At 44.3% G+C, this 19,422-nt stretch overlaps 1 protein-coding gene across 1 annotated transcript in view; it reads left to right on the forward strand.

Annotated features, from left to right (window-relative positions):
- Window positions 1–63: 63 nt before the first annotated feature.
- nxn (nucleoredoxin) overlaps window positions 64–19,422 on the forward strand; it is a 42,372-nt gene continuing 23,013 nt past the window's right edge. The window contains exon 1 of the mRNA XM_037473599.2: window positions 64–503. Coding sequence (XP_037329496.1) covers window positions 195–503 — 309 coding nt within the window. The 5' untranslated portion in view covers window positions 64–194. The remainder of the gene's footprint in view (window positions 504–19,422) is intronic.

Genomic DNA, 19,422 nt, shown 5'->3' on the forward strand with positions numbered 1-19,422 from the left:
GACGCCTCACAGGGGGCTGGGCGCTCACCTAGAAAGAACAAACCCCCCCTCCCCCCCACTTCCCTACCTCCCCCCCCCCTCTCAAATTGGAGGTGGAGGAAGTGCCGGGTGTCGCCCCGAACACGCCTGCGGTCACACGCACGGTAGCCTCGGCTCGGGCTAAACGTTGTGCGCTCGAGGACGCGGACGGCGCGATGTCGGAGTTCCTGGTGAGTCTGCTCGGGGAGCGGCTCGTCAACAGCGAGAAAGCCGAGGTGGACGTGCAGTCGGCGGGCGCCAAGCTCTCGCTGGTCGGGCTCTTCTTCGGGTGCAGCCTGAACGCCCCGTGCAAGCAGTTCAACGGCAGCCTGTGCGAGTTTTACGGCAGGTTCAAAAAGGCGTCGGAGCACAAGGACAAATTGGAAATCGTCTTCGTCTCGTCCGATCAGGACCAGAAACACTGGCAGGACTTTTTGCAGGAGATGCCGTGGCCCGCGTTACCTTTCAAAGACCGACACAAAAAGGTAAGCGGCGGCCGCGGAGGATGAAGAGGAAACACCGGGCGGGTCGGTGCTTCTCCTGCGTGGAGGGTTTTAAATGCGTGGGAGAGGTTCTGCTGCTTCTGTCAGTGTGCAGGTGTGCACGGTCTAATAAGGCTCCTTTTTTTATTATTATTCTTTTTTTTTTAAATTAGTTTCCTCAGCTTCTTTGCTTTAATTAACGTCTCCTCGAATCCGATTTCAAGAGGGACTTCTGGCATCTTAAAATAAAGCGAGCAGATGTAGTGATTGGAAACACACACGCGCACAATTCAGGAAATCTAATTAAAGAAAGCCAGGGGTTAAAAAGGATGAAGCCACATGGAGAATAAAAAGGCTCTGACATGTCGGCAGTATTTGCAAAGACTTGTGAGAAATTTAACGACAAATATCAACAGAAAAACTGTATATTTCACCCTTTTATTGAAACTTGTAGCTACGAAGAAACTATTTGTCCTGGACCTTTTTAATCAAGATAATCTGAATATGGCAGACCAGACATTCCTCACTTATCAGAAAAGGAAAGCAAGAGACTTGATTCATTTCCGTCCCTCCAAACCCAAACATTTCTGCTCAAGGAATGGTCATTGACCCTTCAGATTTCAGCTGAATGTCTCGTAGAACTGTTATTTCTGGATACAGGTTATCCACGTGCCCAGTGATGGCCTCTTTATTTTTACCATCATCTCATCTATACTTTTTTTAATTTATTTTTTTACAGGTTTCTTTTACTGATTTAATTTCCAACTTTGCCATGCTTAGAGGAATTATGTCATTTGAGCTGTCATTTGGATTTTATTTAACTTTAGTTTAAAAATAAAACAAGTCATTTACAATAGAAATTCACAAATGCATTTGTTTTTAGGTTATCGCTAATTTGATATATTTTCATATTGCTATACATTTGACTGACATTTTTTAATGATTGATTTGATTCATGTAAGTCAAATATTGGCAGTTTTTTTTTTTGGTTCATTGTTAAAACTACTCTACAAAAAAACCCATACTGTGTATAGATCATGCAAAATATTGAATATATGGGAGGGTTTCCTATTAACATTTAGCAAGTGGCATTTGCAGCTGCATATACCTGAGGTCTTTTTCAAATAGAATAGGATGACCTGTGTGTGTTTAGCAAGGCGTCTGTAGGCCAACCCAGTTTTCTGTTTGCAGCACAGGTCTATCTTTCTTTCTTTCTTTCTTTCTATCTCTCAATCTAAATTGATGAGGCACGATCAACAATGTGTTTTTCGTATCAATCAGGCTTATCAATAAAGACTGATTGCTATGGATTAAACCTGACCATGGCATGATGTACATGAAAATGTACCTTTTTTTTGGTCCTCTCTCAAACATTAGTGGCATAGAACATTTTCCAGTCTTTAACGCCGGAAAAGCATGGCTGATTTTCAGTCTCGCCACGTTTTGCCAATTCCACCCTAACTGCTCTTTGTGTCGGTGAGGCATGACTTGGGCTGCATCATTGTCTTGTAAATTCTTTCAGATAGCCAATGATTATTTCCGTTACACCTCATAATGAAGTCCAGGCGTGAATGAGGCTCACAGGGGAGCGGGGGGTTGCCGTCTTGGCGTCTGGGGCGGAGCACGTCCTCCTGTTTTGTTTTTTTAACTGGTCGTGGAGACTCTCTGTGGCATCACCATAACCATTGTTAACGCTGATGTGGGGGGAGGTTCGCTGGGCTATCGGCTCTGGACTCTGACTGATGAGAATACAGCGGCACAGCTGTGGATCAGTGTTTTGCCGAAGCCGGCACGTTTGGTCCAGTCGGGGCTCCATCCAACCTCTGGGCCTATTCTCTCTCATCATTGTAACACAGCAGTGTAAAACGCATGTGACCAGCGGCAGCTTTAGCACCGAAACACGGTTTCATAACCGCTCATCATCCACTCGTTCATGTATGATTTATTTGCGTGTTGGCATTTCAATTATATTATGTATGTATGCTGGTACATGTGCATGAATTTACACCGTAGCCTTTAGTCTGTCCAAATGGTGGTGGTTGTTCTATTTAAGGTCAGCTAGTTGATTCTATTTTTTTTTGTCTTGTTAGTTTGATTAGTTGTAGTCCTGCAACAATTAGTCAGTGAATAGACATTTCATTTGCAACTATCGGCTGTATATTTTGTCGGTTATGCCAAATATGCGATTGAGTCTCGTGTGATTGTGAAGTTACCATCCTTTTGTTTTGGACAGGAAACATCAAATTAGGCTCTTGCGAGTTTGTTGCCATTTCCTGACAACAATGCACCAGCTAATCAAAATACATGAATATAATGGACATAATTGTCAGTTACAGCCCCAATTAAGACTCTATTGTATGTGGACTTGGCTCCACACAAGGTGGTCAACAAAATGCACACATTATTGAAAACATTTTGGTGGTTATAATTAGACACGTCTGCTTAAAGCGAGCGATTCGTATTGTGTAAATAAAGAGGTGTCAAGTCAGCTGGTGATGAGATTGGACAACCACGCCTCTCATTTGGCTCCGAGGGACAGGGAACGCTGAAGATGGTGGGTCATGTCTAAATATGAATTCTACAGAAAGGGAAGAGGCTCCGCTGTGGGTTTGTGCGCTCCACCAACAGACCCTGTGAGTGGTGTTGATTTTAGTGGAGGGCCCGTGTGGATGTTGCAGAGACCTAAGTGGCCTCCTCTCCTCTTGGGCCTCTATTTGACTCCCTGCAAGCCGAGCTCATCCCCCTGGAGGAAGCACTTTCTCTTTCAGCCTGCATGAGAAGCTCCGAATGTACCTCCAGCTGCCCTGTTCGGGCTTGCCTGTATCTCACTGGAGGACGTCCTCTTTACTTTTTATTCAGGGTCCTTGATCTTTCCGATAATCTGTTGTGTATTGAATCAAGACGGGATGCTATTCCTTTTAAATACAGAGATAAAGGAAAGTCTGCTTCAATCTTAACGTTGAGGCAAATCTGTAGTTCTCAAATGGTTTCGTAACCAACACAAACTGACAGCAATTGTTTTTGGTTTCAATGGATTTGTATTGGTCTGATTTCCCTTTTTGGTTGGTTACAGAATAGTTGAACGTGTAAGTCTCTTAATTGATGAGGGGGGGTGTTACTCTTAAAGCCAGTCACACCACCAAGTCAGGACCCTGTTTCTGATAGAGGATATCCTCTAGTGTTTGTCCCCAGGAATCCTTGAACAGCGAGTGGACGTCTGCGTGTTGTCCAGGGTCCCCCAGCTGTCTGCCAGGGCTGGCCTGCTGGCGATGCCTTACATGGACTTGTGCAGCAGGCGGGGGAGAGTTCTAATGTAAATCAATTAAAGTCTCTGCCAATGCGATGGGGAAACCCAACTTGAGGAGGAGCTCATCGCGGTGAGAGACGGGCTGCTCCAAGTCCTGCTTCAAGTCCCCCTGGTTGGTGGTTCCGCTCGGTAGCGGCCGCTCACTAGGCCCACAGCGAGGGGCAGAGGCCGTCTTTCATCGATGGGTCATTGATCTGCTGATAACTGCGTAGCACCCAGTCCATCACAGCACATTGTTTGTATTTTCTTTCACTCGCACAGTGTGGGTTAATAACATCAAGGTAATTTACTCACAAAAAGTAACTAATATATGTTCTAGCAATTTGGCTCTGTAGGATAGCGGAGTGGTTGGAACGTAATGGTGATGCAGACAAATGTATTGCTTGATTATGTAGTAACGTTTTCACTTTCCATCGCTATCGGGTCGTTGATCATTGAATCCATATATCATTCCACATCGACGTCTTGATACAAAGTAGGCCGGCAGCTAACGGATTCCACATAGATGAAAAAGAAATCATTGTAAACAAATGCAAAATGCATTGTAGCCAAAGTGGCCGTGACTTTCCATCTGCAGGTTTGGACTCTGGCTGTTGTGTAGGCAGATGCATTGTGGCTACACAACATTTAGATTCTTGACTCAGATCAAAGTACAGCGGCTTTAACTTGAAGTTAGCTCTGGAACTTATTTATTCCGCTGGGTTTCGGTGACCCCGACCGGCTGGACGTGGACGTGGACGTGTGCGTGCGCGGCTGCAGCGCTGTAAATTAACGCCACTCCATTGTGCTGCAGCTGTGAGGCCTTGTTGCCGTGCGCCATGTTTGACAAGAGCTTATGTAAAGAATGTGGGCAGACACCCGCTCAACTGAAAAAGTTTGGTGCCAGAGGGGGTGTGTGTGTTTGTGTGCGGATACTTGGCAAGGCCAACTGTTACATCTCGCACCACTGAGATTGTGTTACTGTCTTCTTTCACTGCCCATTCTGTCCTCTTTACTGGTAGATCTGTGATGTTATGGGAGGCCACAATGGAGATCTCGTCAGAGGTGAAGTTTAGAGGCTCAAACTACCCAAGTGAAAGTTTAGCCAACAGTCGCAGTGTGTGTGTGTGTGTGTCTCGTGACAAACCCATTATCTACCTCGGTTATCAACCCGTCAGAAGGCCAAACACAAAAGCTGTAAGGCTTCGACCTCTGTCTGCGCTCGGCGGACCCTTGAAAGGATACTCCAGGGTTGACTTTTTCTCTTTGTCCGTGTTCTCCAGCTGGACCGTGTGGGTTTCAGTCAGCACTTTCCAAGGCGGACTGACGTTAAAGATAATGTGTTCACCACAGTGTCTGCAGTAGCGCTCGATGAGAACAACAGATGATTCCTCCACTCGAGCACATTACCCGAAACCAGCCCATTTCACACATGCTTGCCAGTCGCAGCATCCAAACGAGTGCGCCCACAAAGTTCAATTTGGACTACTGATGGCAGGAAAGCCGCTTGCACAAAGCTTCTTTCAATTTAATAGGCTTTTAAAAAAACTTTCATTCATAAATATGCCATCATTTGCTCCGTGGTCTACTGCTACTATTGTTCGTGAGGTTTGTCGGTCCTTTTTTCCTCTGAGCTGAGAACCCGTCATGGACGGTTTGTTGTGCCTGGACCCTCCCCCACTCGATCCTCCCGTCTCTAATTGCCCCACACTCAGCAGCCCCTTCCAACATAATAACAGCATAGCCGCCCCAGGGGCATCCTGCCATCCAGGGCTGTCTTTCCTCTTCCTTTTGTTATCTCTCCTAGATTGAATGTTGGCTCTTTTTGTGATTGCCCAGTCCCCCCACCCCCCCTCAGTATCAGCACTCATCATATTTCTTAAGCTAAATATACAAGACAAAGTGATGCTTGGGTCCCTAATATCTGACATGGGATGAAACTTTTCAGGATGGTGTATCAGCGAGTGTTGATTTGATGAAACTTGTGTTTATTATATAACCATTTCTAGCGTGACAAGTTTCCCGCGCGGACGATAACTAATTTTACTTCAGTGTGACCACCATCCCGGCCCCAGGATGGCGGCCCTGTAGTGTAAATGCAAGTGACCCCTCCTCACCGGGGTGTTTTCATCCGAGTGTAATTGCTCCTGCTCCTCTCTGAAAAGGAGCTCGGGCGAACAAAGAGAGCGACTTTCTCAGCATGCTGCATGGCACGCTGGCACCAGCCCCGCTGACTCTCTTCCACTTCAGTAGCGACAGGGTTTGGTCAAGCAACTGTGAAGATGTAGCTTGATTTCGTGAGTGCAAAGCGGGTTTTCGGTCATGGTGCATTTTTAATAATTGTATTTTGTTTCCACTCTGCTTGATTACGCTTTAAATGATTATGAAAAGACTTTTAAAGCTGGTTCTGTTCTGAAATGTTCTTTATCAGACCACGGTGTTCAAGAGAGTAAACCTAAAGCTATTCCTAGAGTACGACAATATAACTGGATTGTATTTGCATAATGTCTTGTCTGTAACATCCGATGACAACCTGTCGGCATGCGCGGCCACACACACACCCTGTCACTCAGCAACAGACGGATCATAGCTGTTAACCAAGAACCAAAGGAAACTGAACAATATTAAAATTCAAGAATGGCACTTTGTTTCTGACAGCTCAGAGAAACTTAAACCCAGACTCCACTGGGAAATCGGCCAATGTCTCTTACACTCTTAGTTTTAATTTTCTACTATTTAAGCGTAGATGGGCAACTAAACACACTGCTCATTTGAGTTGATGTCTGGTGATCCCCCACTTTGCTCCGAGGCAGATGCTGTATATTTACAGTAAGCTGTTAATCTCCCACCGGCCAGCGAGCGAGCTGTGGATGTATCCCATCTGAAAGGTCACAGACGGCTTCCACGATATCGAAGTAGCGCTCAGTTTTCACGGCTTAGTATGGAAGCAAGCTGAGGGTGTTAATAATTGCTGGGAAAAAAAACAAGCATTAGAGAAAGTTAATGGTAAGAATTCTCAAAAGTGCTTTTTATTGGAACCAAGCAACTCGACAGGACTAAAGCTGAGTAGCGGTTTAAATTGTGTCCTTTCTGTGTCGGCATGTTGTACAATGTAAAAGTAAAGAGAAATTGAGGGACGTCTGGCTGAAGCAGATCTCATGGCCTCCTTAGTTTGCTCATTATATTTTATAATAAGCAGAGTCACCCATCCCTTGCGCCTCCCAGGAGATTCCCCCACAAAGGAGCATTCTGGAATTTGCATCATTTACTGTATTTAGAGCTAATGATCTAAATATTCCACACGGCCTGCAACCAGGTTCAGAGTCTACCGCGCCCCTCTTATTCGAGCCCAGCACATCGGCAAGCTTTCCACATAACTGCACATTACAGCCACTTGGACAAATGGATATGTTGATATTCCCAGTTGGCGGCTGTCATGGCGCGCGTGTGCACGCCCCAGTCATGTGATTCTTTAGAATACATGTGTGAGCCGTTACTCAAGGTCACCGAGTGGGCAAGCTATTATGGAAAACTGATAATGGCCCTGCAGCGTTGTTGATGCATTTATTCATGCCGGTGTATTTTCAGTAAAATGACATTGCTGTGAAACAGATTTGTTTGTTTGCTGGCAACAAAAATATTTTCTGACACCAAGTCGGTGGCAAAGTACAATGGTAAGAGGTGCAGACTTACCTGCTTATGTCATTACTTGGTGGTAGTTCACTGCATGAAACTATAACATTTCAGTCTTGGCAATTCAACCATTTGTAGATTCAATTTGTGATGAACACGTCTTATAAATATTCTGAAAATACATGTTCTTTGGGTTTTTATGTTGGAAAAGGCCACTCCTATAGTACAGTGACTTAAACTATACTTTTTCTTTTTGATGCTACTTCTGGGGGGGGAGGGGGGAGTCAACATTGTTGGAATACTTACGCCTGCATAACTGTAGAGTTAAATAACTCACAATTATTATTTCATCAATAAAACGTTCATCTTGATGACTTTAACGTAGCAATCCTTTACATATTATTATCATCCACACACATGGAACATGAGTTGTATTATTTTTTTCTCAACCAATTTGTCTTTAGCTTGAATGCATTGAGTTGTTGATTTTCAATTTTTCCAACAAAACATTTCACACTTTTCACACACTAGAAACCCCCTGAGGTGGGATGGGGGGGGGGTTGCAGAAATCTACAGGTTAGTCATTTTATGTGGTACCATTCAAATTGCTATCCATGTTTGTGTAGGTTCGCTAATGTTTTAAAAAAAAAACCTGACCTTTTTTTTTTTTTTTAAACAGTAGTTCCACAGAATGTAGGATGTCTATTTGTTTTTTTGTTTCCTTGTGCTTCACAAAGTAAACCAGAACTTGACCCTGCTGCTGAGAAACTTACCAGAGCACAAGCATGATTCCCTCCCGGTAATCCATATGCAGCTGTTGGCGGTAACGGGGGGAAAAGGTCTGAGAGAACACTAAGGGAAAGTCTGTGTAACACTAACCATGACAGGAAGCCATGGTGTCATGAGAGCTGCTGATTATCTTGAGTGAGAGGGATTGAACACTCTAGTTGAAGACTTAGCCTTGGCCCATTGTGCTAGCGCTACGCCGGTTTTCAGTCTCCATGTATCACATCCCCTTTTAAACTTGACTACACCCCGTCTTTCTTCAATTTAGACCACAACAAAAAAACACCACACGCATTGCGCGCATATTCCTGCTCATGTCGTGGCAATAAGGAGGGTGTGTGTTTGTCAGAGAAGCCTCACACATTTGACGTTGTTGAAAGAGTGGGACCCCCTGCTGAGGCTGCTCTGTGGCTTAGCTCTCCCTCCGTATTGGGGGGTTAATTGCTGTTTTGATTAGTCTTTTTTTTTTTTTTTTTTTTTTTTGACCCAATCTGTCGGTACAGACCACCAATCCCACGACGCTGTTGAATGAAAGGGTTTAGCAGCTTAAGCCTGTTGTAAGGAGCACGAGAGGTCTCATCTCTTCACTGTGGAACGAGAGCGGCCCTCGGACACAAGTGTCCAGGCAATTAGAGACGCCGGAGGCCTCAAAGAGAGATTACTGGCGCGTAGAGTTGTGGCCGGCGTCCCCTTTCTAGGCCGGCGCATTGTTCACTCGGTTGTTGAGCCACATGAAGCTCGGTGCAGAGGAGATAAACCGAGCACAGTCACGGGGCTCTTATTTGGGGCGAATTCTTTGGATGTAACGGACTTCATTGCTGTTCATTTTCCCCACAGACCGATGGCAACAGGAGGTTTATTCTGATGTACTAACCATATCCACACGTTCATCAAGATAGGATTGCAAAGGTGGCTTGCTAGTTTGATTTGTGGAGAAGCAGTGGTGTTAAGCCTCCAGGTGTTGTCGTCTATTTGAGTGGATGAAGGTTCTTTTCTGGATTCATCTGGTTTCCAGTAGACTGGAAGGAATTTGATTAAGCTACAGATGGTTGGTTGCCTATGGTTCAACAATGTATCCAATACATACAAACATTTTTACCTCCCTGTTAAACATCTTTGTTTTGGAACTTGTGGAGGATGCACCTCAACGTCCAAGACTGCAGAACAGAAATGACTTAATTTGTGAGGCATTTGATTCACTGGATAAGCCAAAGCAGACGTTGCCATTTAATTATTGTAGTCCTAGTTTCTCAGTTAATTTAATAAAGTGATATTCCAAATTGAGTGGGATAAGTTTGTACATACCCACTTTTTAAAGGATTATGATCCGATGCAGTAAGCCTCCACAGCAGCGTATGATTTCATCCAATGCTCTCATGAAGTGAAATAACAAAGATTTTAAATGTGACTGGAAGACAACATTAGCACACATTACTTGCATGGTTCCCTAAAAGGTTAAAGTGTAAGAACCTTTTCTCTGAGGACAGCCATAAAAGTATATCCCACTACTGGAATGGTTTTTATTTCTGGATCGAAATGGAATTATTAAGCTCTAAGGGAGACCAATAGATCAAGTTTTTCTAGATTGTAAACGGTACTTTTTAACGAGGATGATTTATAGTTTCTTCCTCTGACGGAAATTAACTGGCAGAAAACTTGCAAGCGTTAAGGGGGGGGGGGGGGGGGCCCTGCTGATGTGCCTCGTATCCTGTCGGGTGTTAAATTGTGTCCGGAGACCGGGCGGGCTGAGGGAGGGAGGGAGGGAGTGGGTAAACACAGACAAAATACTCAGCCCTCCCCACTGCTCCACAGTCCAGCAGCACGTCAGTCGCCACCTGCTCATTTTGACAGCGCTGGCGGCTTTGGAAGCGGCAGGTGTGCTCTACAAGTCCAGTAGCAGCAGGTTCCCCGGGCTGTGCGTGACTGTCGGTAAGCCTTTCTTCTCTAGAGGTGGAATATAGACTACGCTGGGATCATTAAGAATGGCCGCATCAATAGTCACGTGTTTGTGTGGACACAACCTCCCCCTCCCATAAAGTAGCAAACAAAGGCCCGATGAAGGATTCATGTCAGGAATGTACGGTCTTCGTGCCAAGTCATATACCTTCTTTTTTTTTTTCCCCCTTCTGTGTTTTCATCTGTCATATAATTATGGCGTGCAAGAAGCGGCGGAGGTATGCGCCATGTTTTCAAAAGAGTGAAAGAAAGGGACTACCACTAAATAATAATTATTGTTGACATTTTTCGGTATTTGTAAGAACCTGCTCAGAGGACAAACGGTGAGACCCAAGCCAGGAGGCACATCCGTGATCCGCGCGCCTTCCTCCAGAGCGCAAAGACGAAAATCCAGACATGTGGAATCATTTCTCTGCTGTGTGGCTAAACCCTTTGAGAAACAAAGGCATCTCCATCACTTCATCGCTTCCCCCTCCTCGCTTTTGTTGCTCCAGGTGTTCGATGCCGATGAGAAAGAGGGGGGGGAGAGAAACGGCCTAATCTTTTTGCAAGGCTGTCACAATTCTCACAGGTAGTTTATGAACCTCTGCCTTCCCACAGTTGGACTTCTTTAAGCTTGAGGAAGAGGAATCTTCTTAACCTTGCTGCGGTGGAAGTAAAATCTGTATACGGCTCCACTTGGGGGGGAGGAGGGGAGTGGAGATATGCTGATAATGTAAACTGTAATTATGCTCTAATTACTGGCATTGGAGCATGAACACAAAACAACGAAAGCAGCTATTATTGTTGATTTGTATTTTATTTGTTTTTGAAGCCACTGCAACAATGCAGAGCTGAAGGATGCGTCAGTTTGAAGAATGTGGGACAGACTGTATTCTTTTGCTTTCTTGGCCTCCTTCTTCAACATGTTCTTCCTTTTTTTTTTAACCATTCTACTCCGAGTAGAGTTAAAGTTAAAGACCTGCCGTAGCCTTAAAGCTCAGAATGTTTCCGTGGAAACGTTTTTGAGAAATCTGTGTACCACACACACCGCTCTGGTATAATGCGAAGGAACACTGGGTTTCCTCAAAGTGTCACCCATTTGCACACGAGTCTGTTGGTATCAGAGTATTGCTGTGAACAATTACGATACAGCGCGTGTAGATTAGATCCATATTAATTTACCAAGCGTCAGGTGTGACCTAGTTGTTCCTGATTTCAGTCACATGACTGGGGCGTTTCTGTCTCGGTTATTGTCTCACTACACGGCCTCCGGTTAAGTTGCGGTCGTTTTTCTTTTCCTCTTTCAGCTTCTCTTCCATGGTCAGGCCCTGGAGTCAATTTGGATCGGGCTACATCCCCTTCATCCATGTTCCCTGCTTTACGGTATCCACAGAATGCAAAAATTAGCGTTAAATTAGCGTTAGGATGTTAAAGACATCCCTGCAACCTTTTTTTTTTTGTTTTTGCTACAAGGCGCCGATGAAAAGAAGGAAAGAAATAATCTGCACCACCTTTGATCTCCAAATTGCGGCCTTTACATGTGATCATTTTCCATGTAAACTTCCTCAGATTTTGCTTTTGATGTTCGTTCAGAATCCGCTTTGATATCACCGGTCTCTGATTGTGAATGCAACTTCCGCATGTGTGCAGCTCGTACGCCGTACAGAACCACAGCTCATTAAGCCCAGATAGCACCTCTTCATCTGAACAATGGAAACCCCTTCCAGTCAGTCCGGGTTTTTTTTATAGATCTTATCGAGCGACGCAGTCAAACGTTGGTACAGTTTGTGCGCTTGTCGTTAAGTTTACAGATTGATCCACGGCCCTGGTCTTTGCCAGTGCTGGAGTGCGAGCAGCTGTACGAGAATGCCAGCGTAAGGACTGAAATAATTACTGCAGTGTGCTGGCACTGCTCAAATGCAGCTGTTTCCTTTTGCTGTTGAAAGCTTTTCAAAGGATGTAATGTAGTGACTACCCAGCAGGGGGTTTCTTTAGCACGTCTAGCCATTCTGACAAAGTAAATAAACCCACAGGTCAACGGTCAGAGTCTGTGACCTGTAGTTTGAGCTGACACGTGAGTGTGAATTTATTGTCAACCTGATGTATTTCAACGCACACTTGTGTACTAGCACTATGTTGTTGTTGTTGTTTTGTGTTTCTATGGACTACACCCCCACAGCAGTCCCTTCTTCCCACAAATGCAAAAGAGAGAAGGTCGAGCAAGCTGGGTCAGCTTTCTCGCTATTTACAACGCGTGTTCCTTCTGATGACGCTCTCCTCGTTCATATTTAAACATTTGGATGTTTTGTTTCTGCATAAGCAAGGAGGTGTAAAAAAGCTTTTAAACCCTTATGAATCCTCAAGGCCCCTGAAAACCTGGTTTCAAAGTATCTTTCATCCTATAAACGGTCATGGCCTTATAGAGCTATCAAGTTGACATTAAGGGGGGGGCTGGAGAAACATCTGCTAGATGCTCTACTTCATAAGCGATGTGGGGGCTTTCCTTCGATCGTTTGGGATTGACAATGGCCTGGCAACATTAGCGGAGAACCCCACACCTGTCATCGTATTTCAGCAAGGAGGTTTGTCACCTAAGCTCTGCCCAGTTCATGACCAGTAACATGAGCTACAAACCCAACGCAACATACAGCTGCATGTCACGAGAAACAATCAAAACCACTTGTAAGTCTTTGGTAAAATAGTGTTTGGTCGTGTACCTTGTAGCTCAAAATAATCTTGTTGTGTAATGCTTTTAGGGCCTTTAAAAAAAAAAAAAGAAGAAGAAAAAAAAAAAGTAATAACCGCCAGAATTTGCAGCGCTTTAATGCAACTCGCCCATGGGCCCAGCTCAAGGTCTTATGTGATGATTACGGTCAGACATGGTGGGTTTTGCCTCTGTGCAACATCCTCCTGCCCAGCCGTCTCCCAGATGAGCAGTCGCTGAAAAATGAGAACTCCCAACAGCCATCGTTTGATATGACGCTAAATAGACGGTTCACTAACCTACTGCATGGCTCCCATGATGAGGATCTATTCTATGCTCAACACAATTTACTGATTGCCCATCCTCGTCCATTATTCTTTGGACAGGATGGTGGGGATGTGAACAGCGAGGTCATTTCAGTGGTCATGAGGCTTGTGCAGACCTGTGCTGAACAGCTTTCAGTTACGGAGGCCGGACTTTCAAGTCTGTTTCCAGGATGGGCCACTCTTCCTGTACACTCACAATAGTCCTCTTTACCACCCCCAAATTTAAATGTTTGGAAATACTTTAACACTGCTTATATGCACACGGTTAATGTTGCACATCTGACAGCTGATCAGGACCGTAGCTATTCCATCCCCAGCATTTTTTGGGGAGTTTTCTTTTCATGTCTTACAGTAAGATCGCCACGGGATGCACCACTATTGCTCATCATCTGCTTTGAGATTTCCCTTTTTAAGATTCCACATGACCTGAAAATAAAGGGGCTAAAGCAGTTCAGTCTTTTGACCTTTCTATAGAATCCTTTTGATTTTTTTTAATTTTTTTTTGTCTTTTACAAAAAAAATGAGTGCCTTTCTTTTACGGCAGGACTCTGCATTTGCATGAGTCGACAGGAATTCTCTGTAAATATGTGAGTATTTATTGTTGGTACAGAGGCACTTCAAGGTCAAGCATCTGAGTAGAGTTGAGGCCTCTTATCACATGGGGGGGCACTGTGTCTTTTCTTTTTCCTTCTAAATGAGCCGACCTCTCCTCGAGTTGAAACTCTCCCGTCTTTATCGCTGACGAGATTATTTCAGCTTGATTAAGAATGTAATTATTCACCCATGTATCCCTTTTATGCATCAAACTGACTTTTTGCTTCAATGAAATGACAAGTGACGGGTGGTAATTGTAGATCAAGGCCGGCTGTGTGTGTGTGGGGGGGGGGGGGGGGGGGGGTTGCTTTCGGGCTTTAGCGGCCTGCTGCTTGTGGTAGGAACTAAAACACGGTGCCTCTTCTGAAGTCAACCCCTGCTCTGTTTGGCCCCCATGCACAATGGCTGCTCCTTTTTATTCCAGCGCGCACTCAAAGTGATTCCTGCCCTCTGGCCCGGTCCGCGCAACAAGCGCCGTTGTCACTCAAGCTGAGTGAGGGAGAGCACAGGTGGAGGGCCTGAGAGGCGCTGACACTCAGAAATCCACTTCAAACAAGCAATTACAGCAGGCTGATACATGGGGCTAATAGGCTTTTATACCTGGAGATCTCTTTGCTGTTGATGCTATGATTTATTAAGTTTCTGTAGGTCTGCAAGGAAAATGTATTTAGCTTTTTAAGATAATGCATAGGAAGTAGTTTCTGTCTGTTTAGGTTTGTAAGTAATTGTAGTGGAATAAAAACCAAGTTCATCTTGAGTACTGGAGCGGTGCCTCATTAGCTCCCGCAATGATGCTCGATATATGCAAAGCCGTCTCTTGACAGGTCTTGTTAAGCCTCAACATGGACTCCTGCTCCAGAGATGCGTTTCAATACGGGCCATTTACCATTCAGTAAAGTCCCAGCTAAACCGACGACTCGCTCCCTTTGTGACATTCAGCCTTATTGTGATCAGTTCATAAACTGCTTTGGAATAAGGTAGATGACATGATGTCAATATCTAATAACCACTCAGGAGGTTAATACACATTCATTTGACATCCATACCTTCATTATATTAGTTTTGGCGTGTGTTTTTATAGTGTGGTCAGGTAAGTAAAGTTAGTTTATACTAAGGGGCTCTACAATCAGCAGGTAGCCTGACGCAGTCAGTCAACCCCAACCTATATTATTTGGATGCATTCAGACATATTGGCACCGTAAAAGGGATCTCTGAGTGGGATGTCTCCTGTAAAGCCGTAGTCTGTGCTGCTCATCGTGGCCTAATCAAACACAACATGGCAGCAGGTTAGCAGCTTTGGAATGAATCTTATAAATCTGAATGTGTTTTCCCTGAAAGAAGAGATATCGGATGCATCATTTTTGAAGTATAGACCTTTAAGATTCATGAAATTTAAGATCTTTGCAAATTTGTTATACCGGTGATTCTTTTAAAAGGTTAGCGCTGGACGTAACAATCTGCAAACAGACTGATGGGTTTAAAGTCAAAGACCTGTATGACGTTTGCATTTGTACCCTCAATTGCACATTTTTTTGTTTTACTCTTGTTTTATTTTAAAATTATACTCTCCACGTCAAATGGGTTCTTTTGCTCTCGACAACAAATATAGCTGTAGAAAATAGATTTTCTCATAACGGAGGCACTCTGATTGCAATTGGACTGAAACAGGAAATCATCTTCAGGCAGCGGATCTTGGTTGCTTAGGGACCAGACTGGTGGCCTCCTAATAGCTGACCCAGAACAACACTGGGCAATTACTCCACTTAATCATTGAGATATCTGAAGACTGGGAGAGGTGCTGCGCTGTGAATTCATTTCAGGGTTAAAGCACGAGATCGGCTGTAGTTGTAGAGACATATGGACAAATTGACAGTGTGTGAAAGCCATGGAGTCATTACAGACCAACTGCTCATGTTTGGAAGAGCAATTAGTGGTTATTGGCTTTCTGGAGACCATTATGGACTGGACTGTGGAGGAAAATAATTTATTAAAGCATGTTCCTTTTTTTTGGGGGTTTTCATTTTCAATACATATGTTTTTTTCCCCCATGTATGAAAATTGCTGGCAGAATCTCAATTTGCAAACAGGCAATTTGAGATGTTTGTGAACTCATTAAAAGAGGGAGAGAAAATCTGCAGCATTGTCTGATCGGTCGTTTTACTGGAGAGAAATGATTTGCAGGGGGAAAAAAAGAAATCGTTCAATCTGGGCTGGACCACCCAGACTGATCTGGTGGGCTTACAAGTGAACGTTGTTTTCCTGTGAGGGGGGGGAAAGAGCATGTGCCAGAATCGGTTCCCAGATTAATTTCTGGCCCGAGACGAAAGGATTAATCAACAAAAAGCTGAACATTGTTAAGACTCATCCCATGTCAAATGATCAGTACTACACTGTACAGTAAGATCATTTTCATCCAGATTCCTGGGCTGATTTGCGAGAGGTGTGGCGGTCGTACTAATGTGACGGGCACTTGGCCCACACGCATTCTTTCTCTCTCCACAAGGTGAAGCGTATCGATTTTCATAGACATTTTTTTTTTTTTGCATAACTTGTCTTCTCTGCGATACAAGCGATTAAACTATCAAGCAATGGAGACTTTTGGCCCACATGTCTTTGGACATTGCAGGGAAGCAGTAAAAATTAGGGGGATCTGGCATTAATTTTTAATAATAAACCTAAGAGTCGAGAGGGAATGCCTGCTGGTTTTTAAAGTGGGTTCTTATGCTGTACGGGTGAATGAAATGGCAGGATTTGTTTCAACTCCTAAATTTTGGTCTGAGCAGGGCTGACATGCAGCAGCAAAGGGCCGGCTGTGCCGTCTCCTCGTGGTATGTTATCTGCCAGAAATTATAAATATTATTTGAGCAAAACTTGTCTCGACCGTTGCTTGCCGTCATTGGAAGCAGCAACCGGCGAGATCTTGACCAGTTGGTCCCGTTCTCTCAACAAATGTGAGCGAGGACATAAACAGAGCCGGCCATGCAGCAGGCCTCCTCATGGACCCCCTGTTCGTACGGCCAAAGGTCTGCTGTTTACGTCTCAGCGCTCTCGGCTCCGATATCATCATACTTTTTTTTATTTTTTATTTCGTCCATTCTGACTGTTTAGTTCTCCAGCTGGATCCAAATAGAAGATGTGAAGCCGGAGCCATAATTTGAGCGCCATGCCGCAGAGTTTGCTTTGGGTAAAACAGAATTGATTTTACCCATGGTGCCTTTTTTTTTAATTAGCATGCGGCTTGTTTTGCTCTGATTGAGACCTGCTTCATCCGACACGAGCAAAGCCACATTCAGCGCTGAGATTCTGAGGTCTAAGTAGGGGAATGCGACCACTAACAAACAGTGAGCTCTGTAGGCCACCACATATACTATGTGTTTGACAGGCCACAATTTCCTGGTTGGTATTTGGCAGCAATCCGAGCAAAGCATGGGTTTTAATCCAAAACCCTTTAAGCCCAGTGACAACAAAATGACTGCAGGCAAAGACGGAATATATCCGGTTCAATCCAGATGAGTTAGGTGGGGCTAAACCTGTGATTAGAAATTGCGAGGGACGTTACAGGTCACACCTCCTAGCTATCGCCCGGGGCCTAATAAAGACCCTGTGCCTTGAAAAGCAGCGTCCACTTTGTCCGTCTTGTGACTGCTGCCATGTTCCCGCGCCCCAAGGCACAATGCATGCTGGTCATCCGTGTGTATGGATGTCGGTCTCGCTTGCGTCTGGCAGGATGTGTGTGTATATTCCAGGAAGCTACTTGGTCCGGTTCCTGCTCGTCCGCATTACACCGAGTGCCACTCAGGCCGGAGGGAGCAGGCGAAAACCTGTAGGTTGGCCCAATCCTGTTAATGTGGAACAGCATTTAATTCGATCCGCTCCACATCGAGCTGCTGCATCGGTGTCTGTGAAGGTAACGCCACTTTGCATGTTGCTTAAAAACTGACGTTAATGCGTCGATTGATTTGAATTGACCTGTAAACGTTTTTCACGCTCTGTGTAAAGAGAAATTCTTTTTTGTATCTTGATGGTCTCCCTGATGAGCAACATGATTTAATCTTAACGGTGATCTACGAATAAAACAGAGCTGCGATGATTCCTGTTCATTATCTTTTGGATTATTCAATAAATTCCCAGAGCAGAAGATTATTTATTTTACCCGTTGTATTGGGATTTCACTTTGACTATTATTTCACCTCAGTGCATGCAAACCAATTGCAGGTGACTCACTCTCGATCACATCACACAGGAAGAAATGGAAATGTAGAAAAGGCAAATATTGTCTCATCCAGTTATTGTAGAAAACCTAGGTTGTCCTTTCAAAAAAGTCAGAAGTTGGGATTTGCTGGTGCACTTTCGTTATGTTGGATGAGCAAAACTAATGGTCTTCGATATATTTTTGGTTTGGACTGGCCAGAACCTTGCAGGATAGATGTTACTGAGATATGACTGATTTGTCAAAAGGGTGCTCTTGTTGAGGTGGATGGAGGGGTTGACATACATGATACATTAAAGGCAGACTCATCTATTTTCAACTTTTGTTTTTCCTTTGTGCCCCAAGAAGAGAGTGAAAATATATCTGGTTTTGTATTCGGTGGGTCTTTTTTAGAGAAATCAGGCAGGAGAGCAGAATTGGCATTACAATCCAATTTTCCACAGCCTGACGAACAGGACCTACATAAGTACATATTGTCCAGCCCTCCTCACTTTCCATTTCTACTGTGTCTGAGAGAAAAGCATTTAAATGCGGTGTGACTGGCTTTTTGTGTAGCCAGTCACCTTTTCACCCCGCCTCCCTCAGTCCTCGCTTCTTTAGCGTGCTCAATGCATGCCATTACAGCCCTTTTATTAAACAAAATAAAGGTGGGAGGCAATGGTGGAGGACTGTGGGATAAGAACCAGGCTGACTCTCGCCATAATCTGTTCCTACCAGCTCTGCAGCAGCGCATGTTCAGAAGCACTCGCTGCTTTTCAAAAACACTGCCTGCCACTTTTCATGCCATTGTGCCATGCAACCACATCCTTACAGGCGCATGGTCTCATTATTTCCAAAGCTACCTCATTGCTGTGTGAGCTGATGTGTAGTCTTGCAGCTCAGGCCCAGTCGGATGGCTTGTATCTCTGTACCCAAAGGGGTGCTTACGCAGTTGGCCTAGCTGCTCAAGAAATGTTCAACTTGCAAATTGCTATTCCTTTTTAAAAAGTATACCCACTTGTTGCGGAAGTGCAAAACGGTGACCGCAGATCAAAACTGGTAGCGAACTCTGGTTCATTACGTATTTTCTTTTTGTATGAAGTGTTTTGTTTGTGATCACTGACAAAAATGCAATAAACTAAATCTCTCTCTCTGCTTGAATTTATCCAACACTCCTGTTTTAGCTTTTGGACGGAAACTTAACGAGAGCAGAGCTAATGGAGACATTTTTAAACGAGGTATCTTTCCGGAGTGACTAAATGTTTGAAATAGAAGAAGAGAAATGTATACACGTTTGATGTTGACTAAAATAAGCTAGTATGTAAATTGTAAAGATAATTGTTGAGTTGTCACACTTCATTCTAAAGGTACCCAAATGGCCCAAAGGAACTGTTACCTTTTGGGTTAAAAAGTGAAAAAAAGGAGTTAGGAACCACTGAACATTATTCATTCATCAAAATAACTTG

This window comes from Pungitius pungitius, chromosome 3 (genome assembly GCF_949316345.1).
Source record: "Pungitius pungitius chromosome 3, fPunPun2.1, whole genome shotgun sequence".
Classification (NCBI taxonomy): domain Eukaryota; kingdom Metazoa; phylum Chordata; class Actinopteri; order Perciformes; family Gasterosteidae; genus Pungitius; species Pungitius pungitius.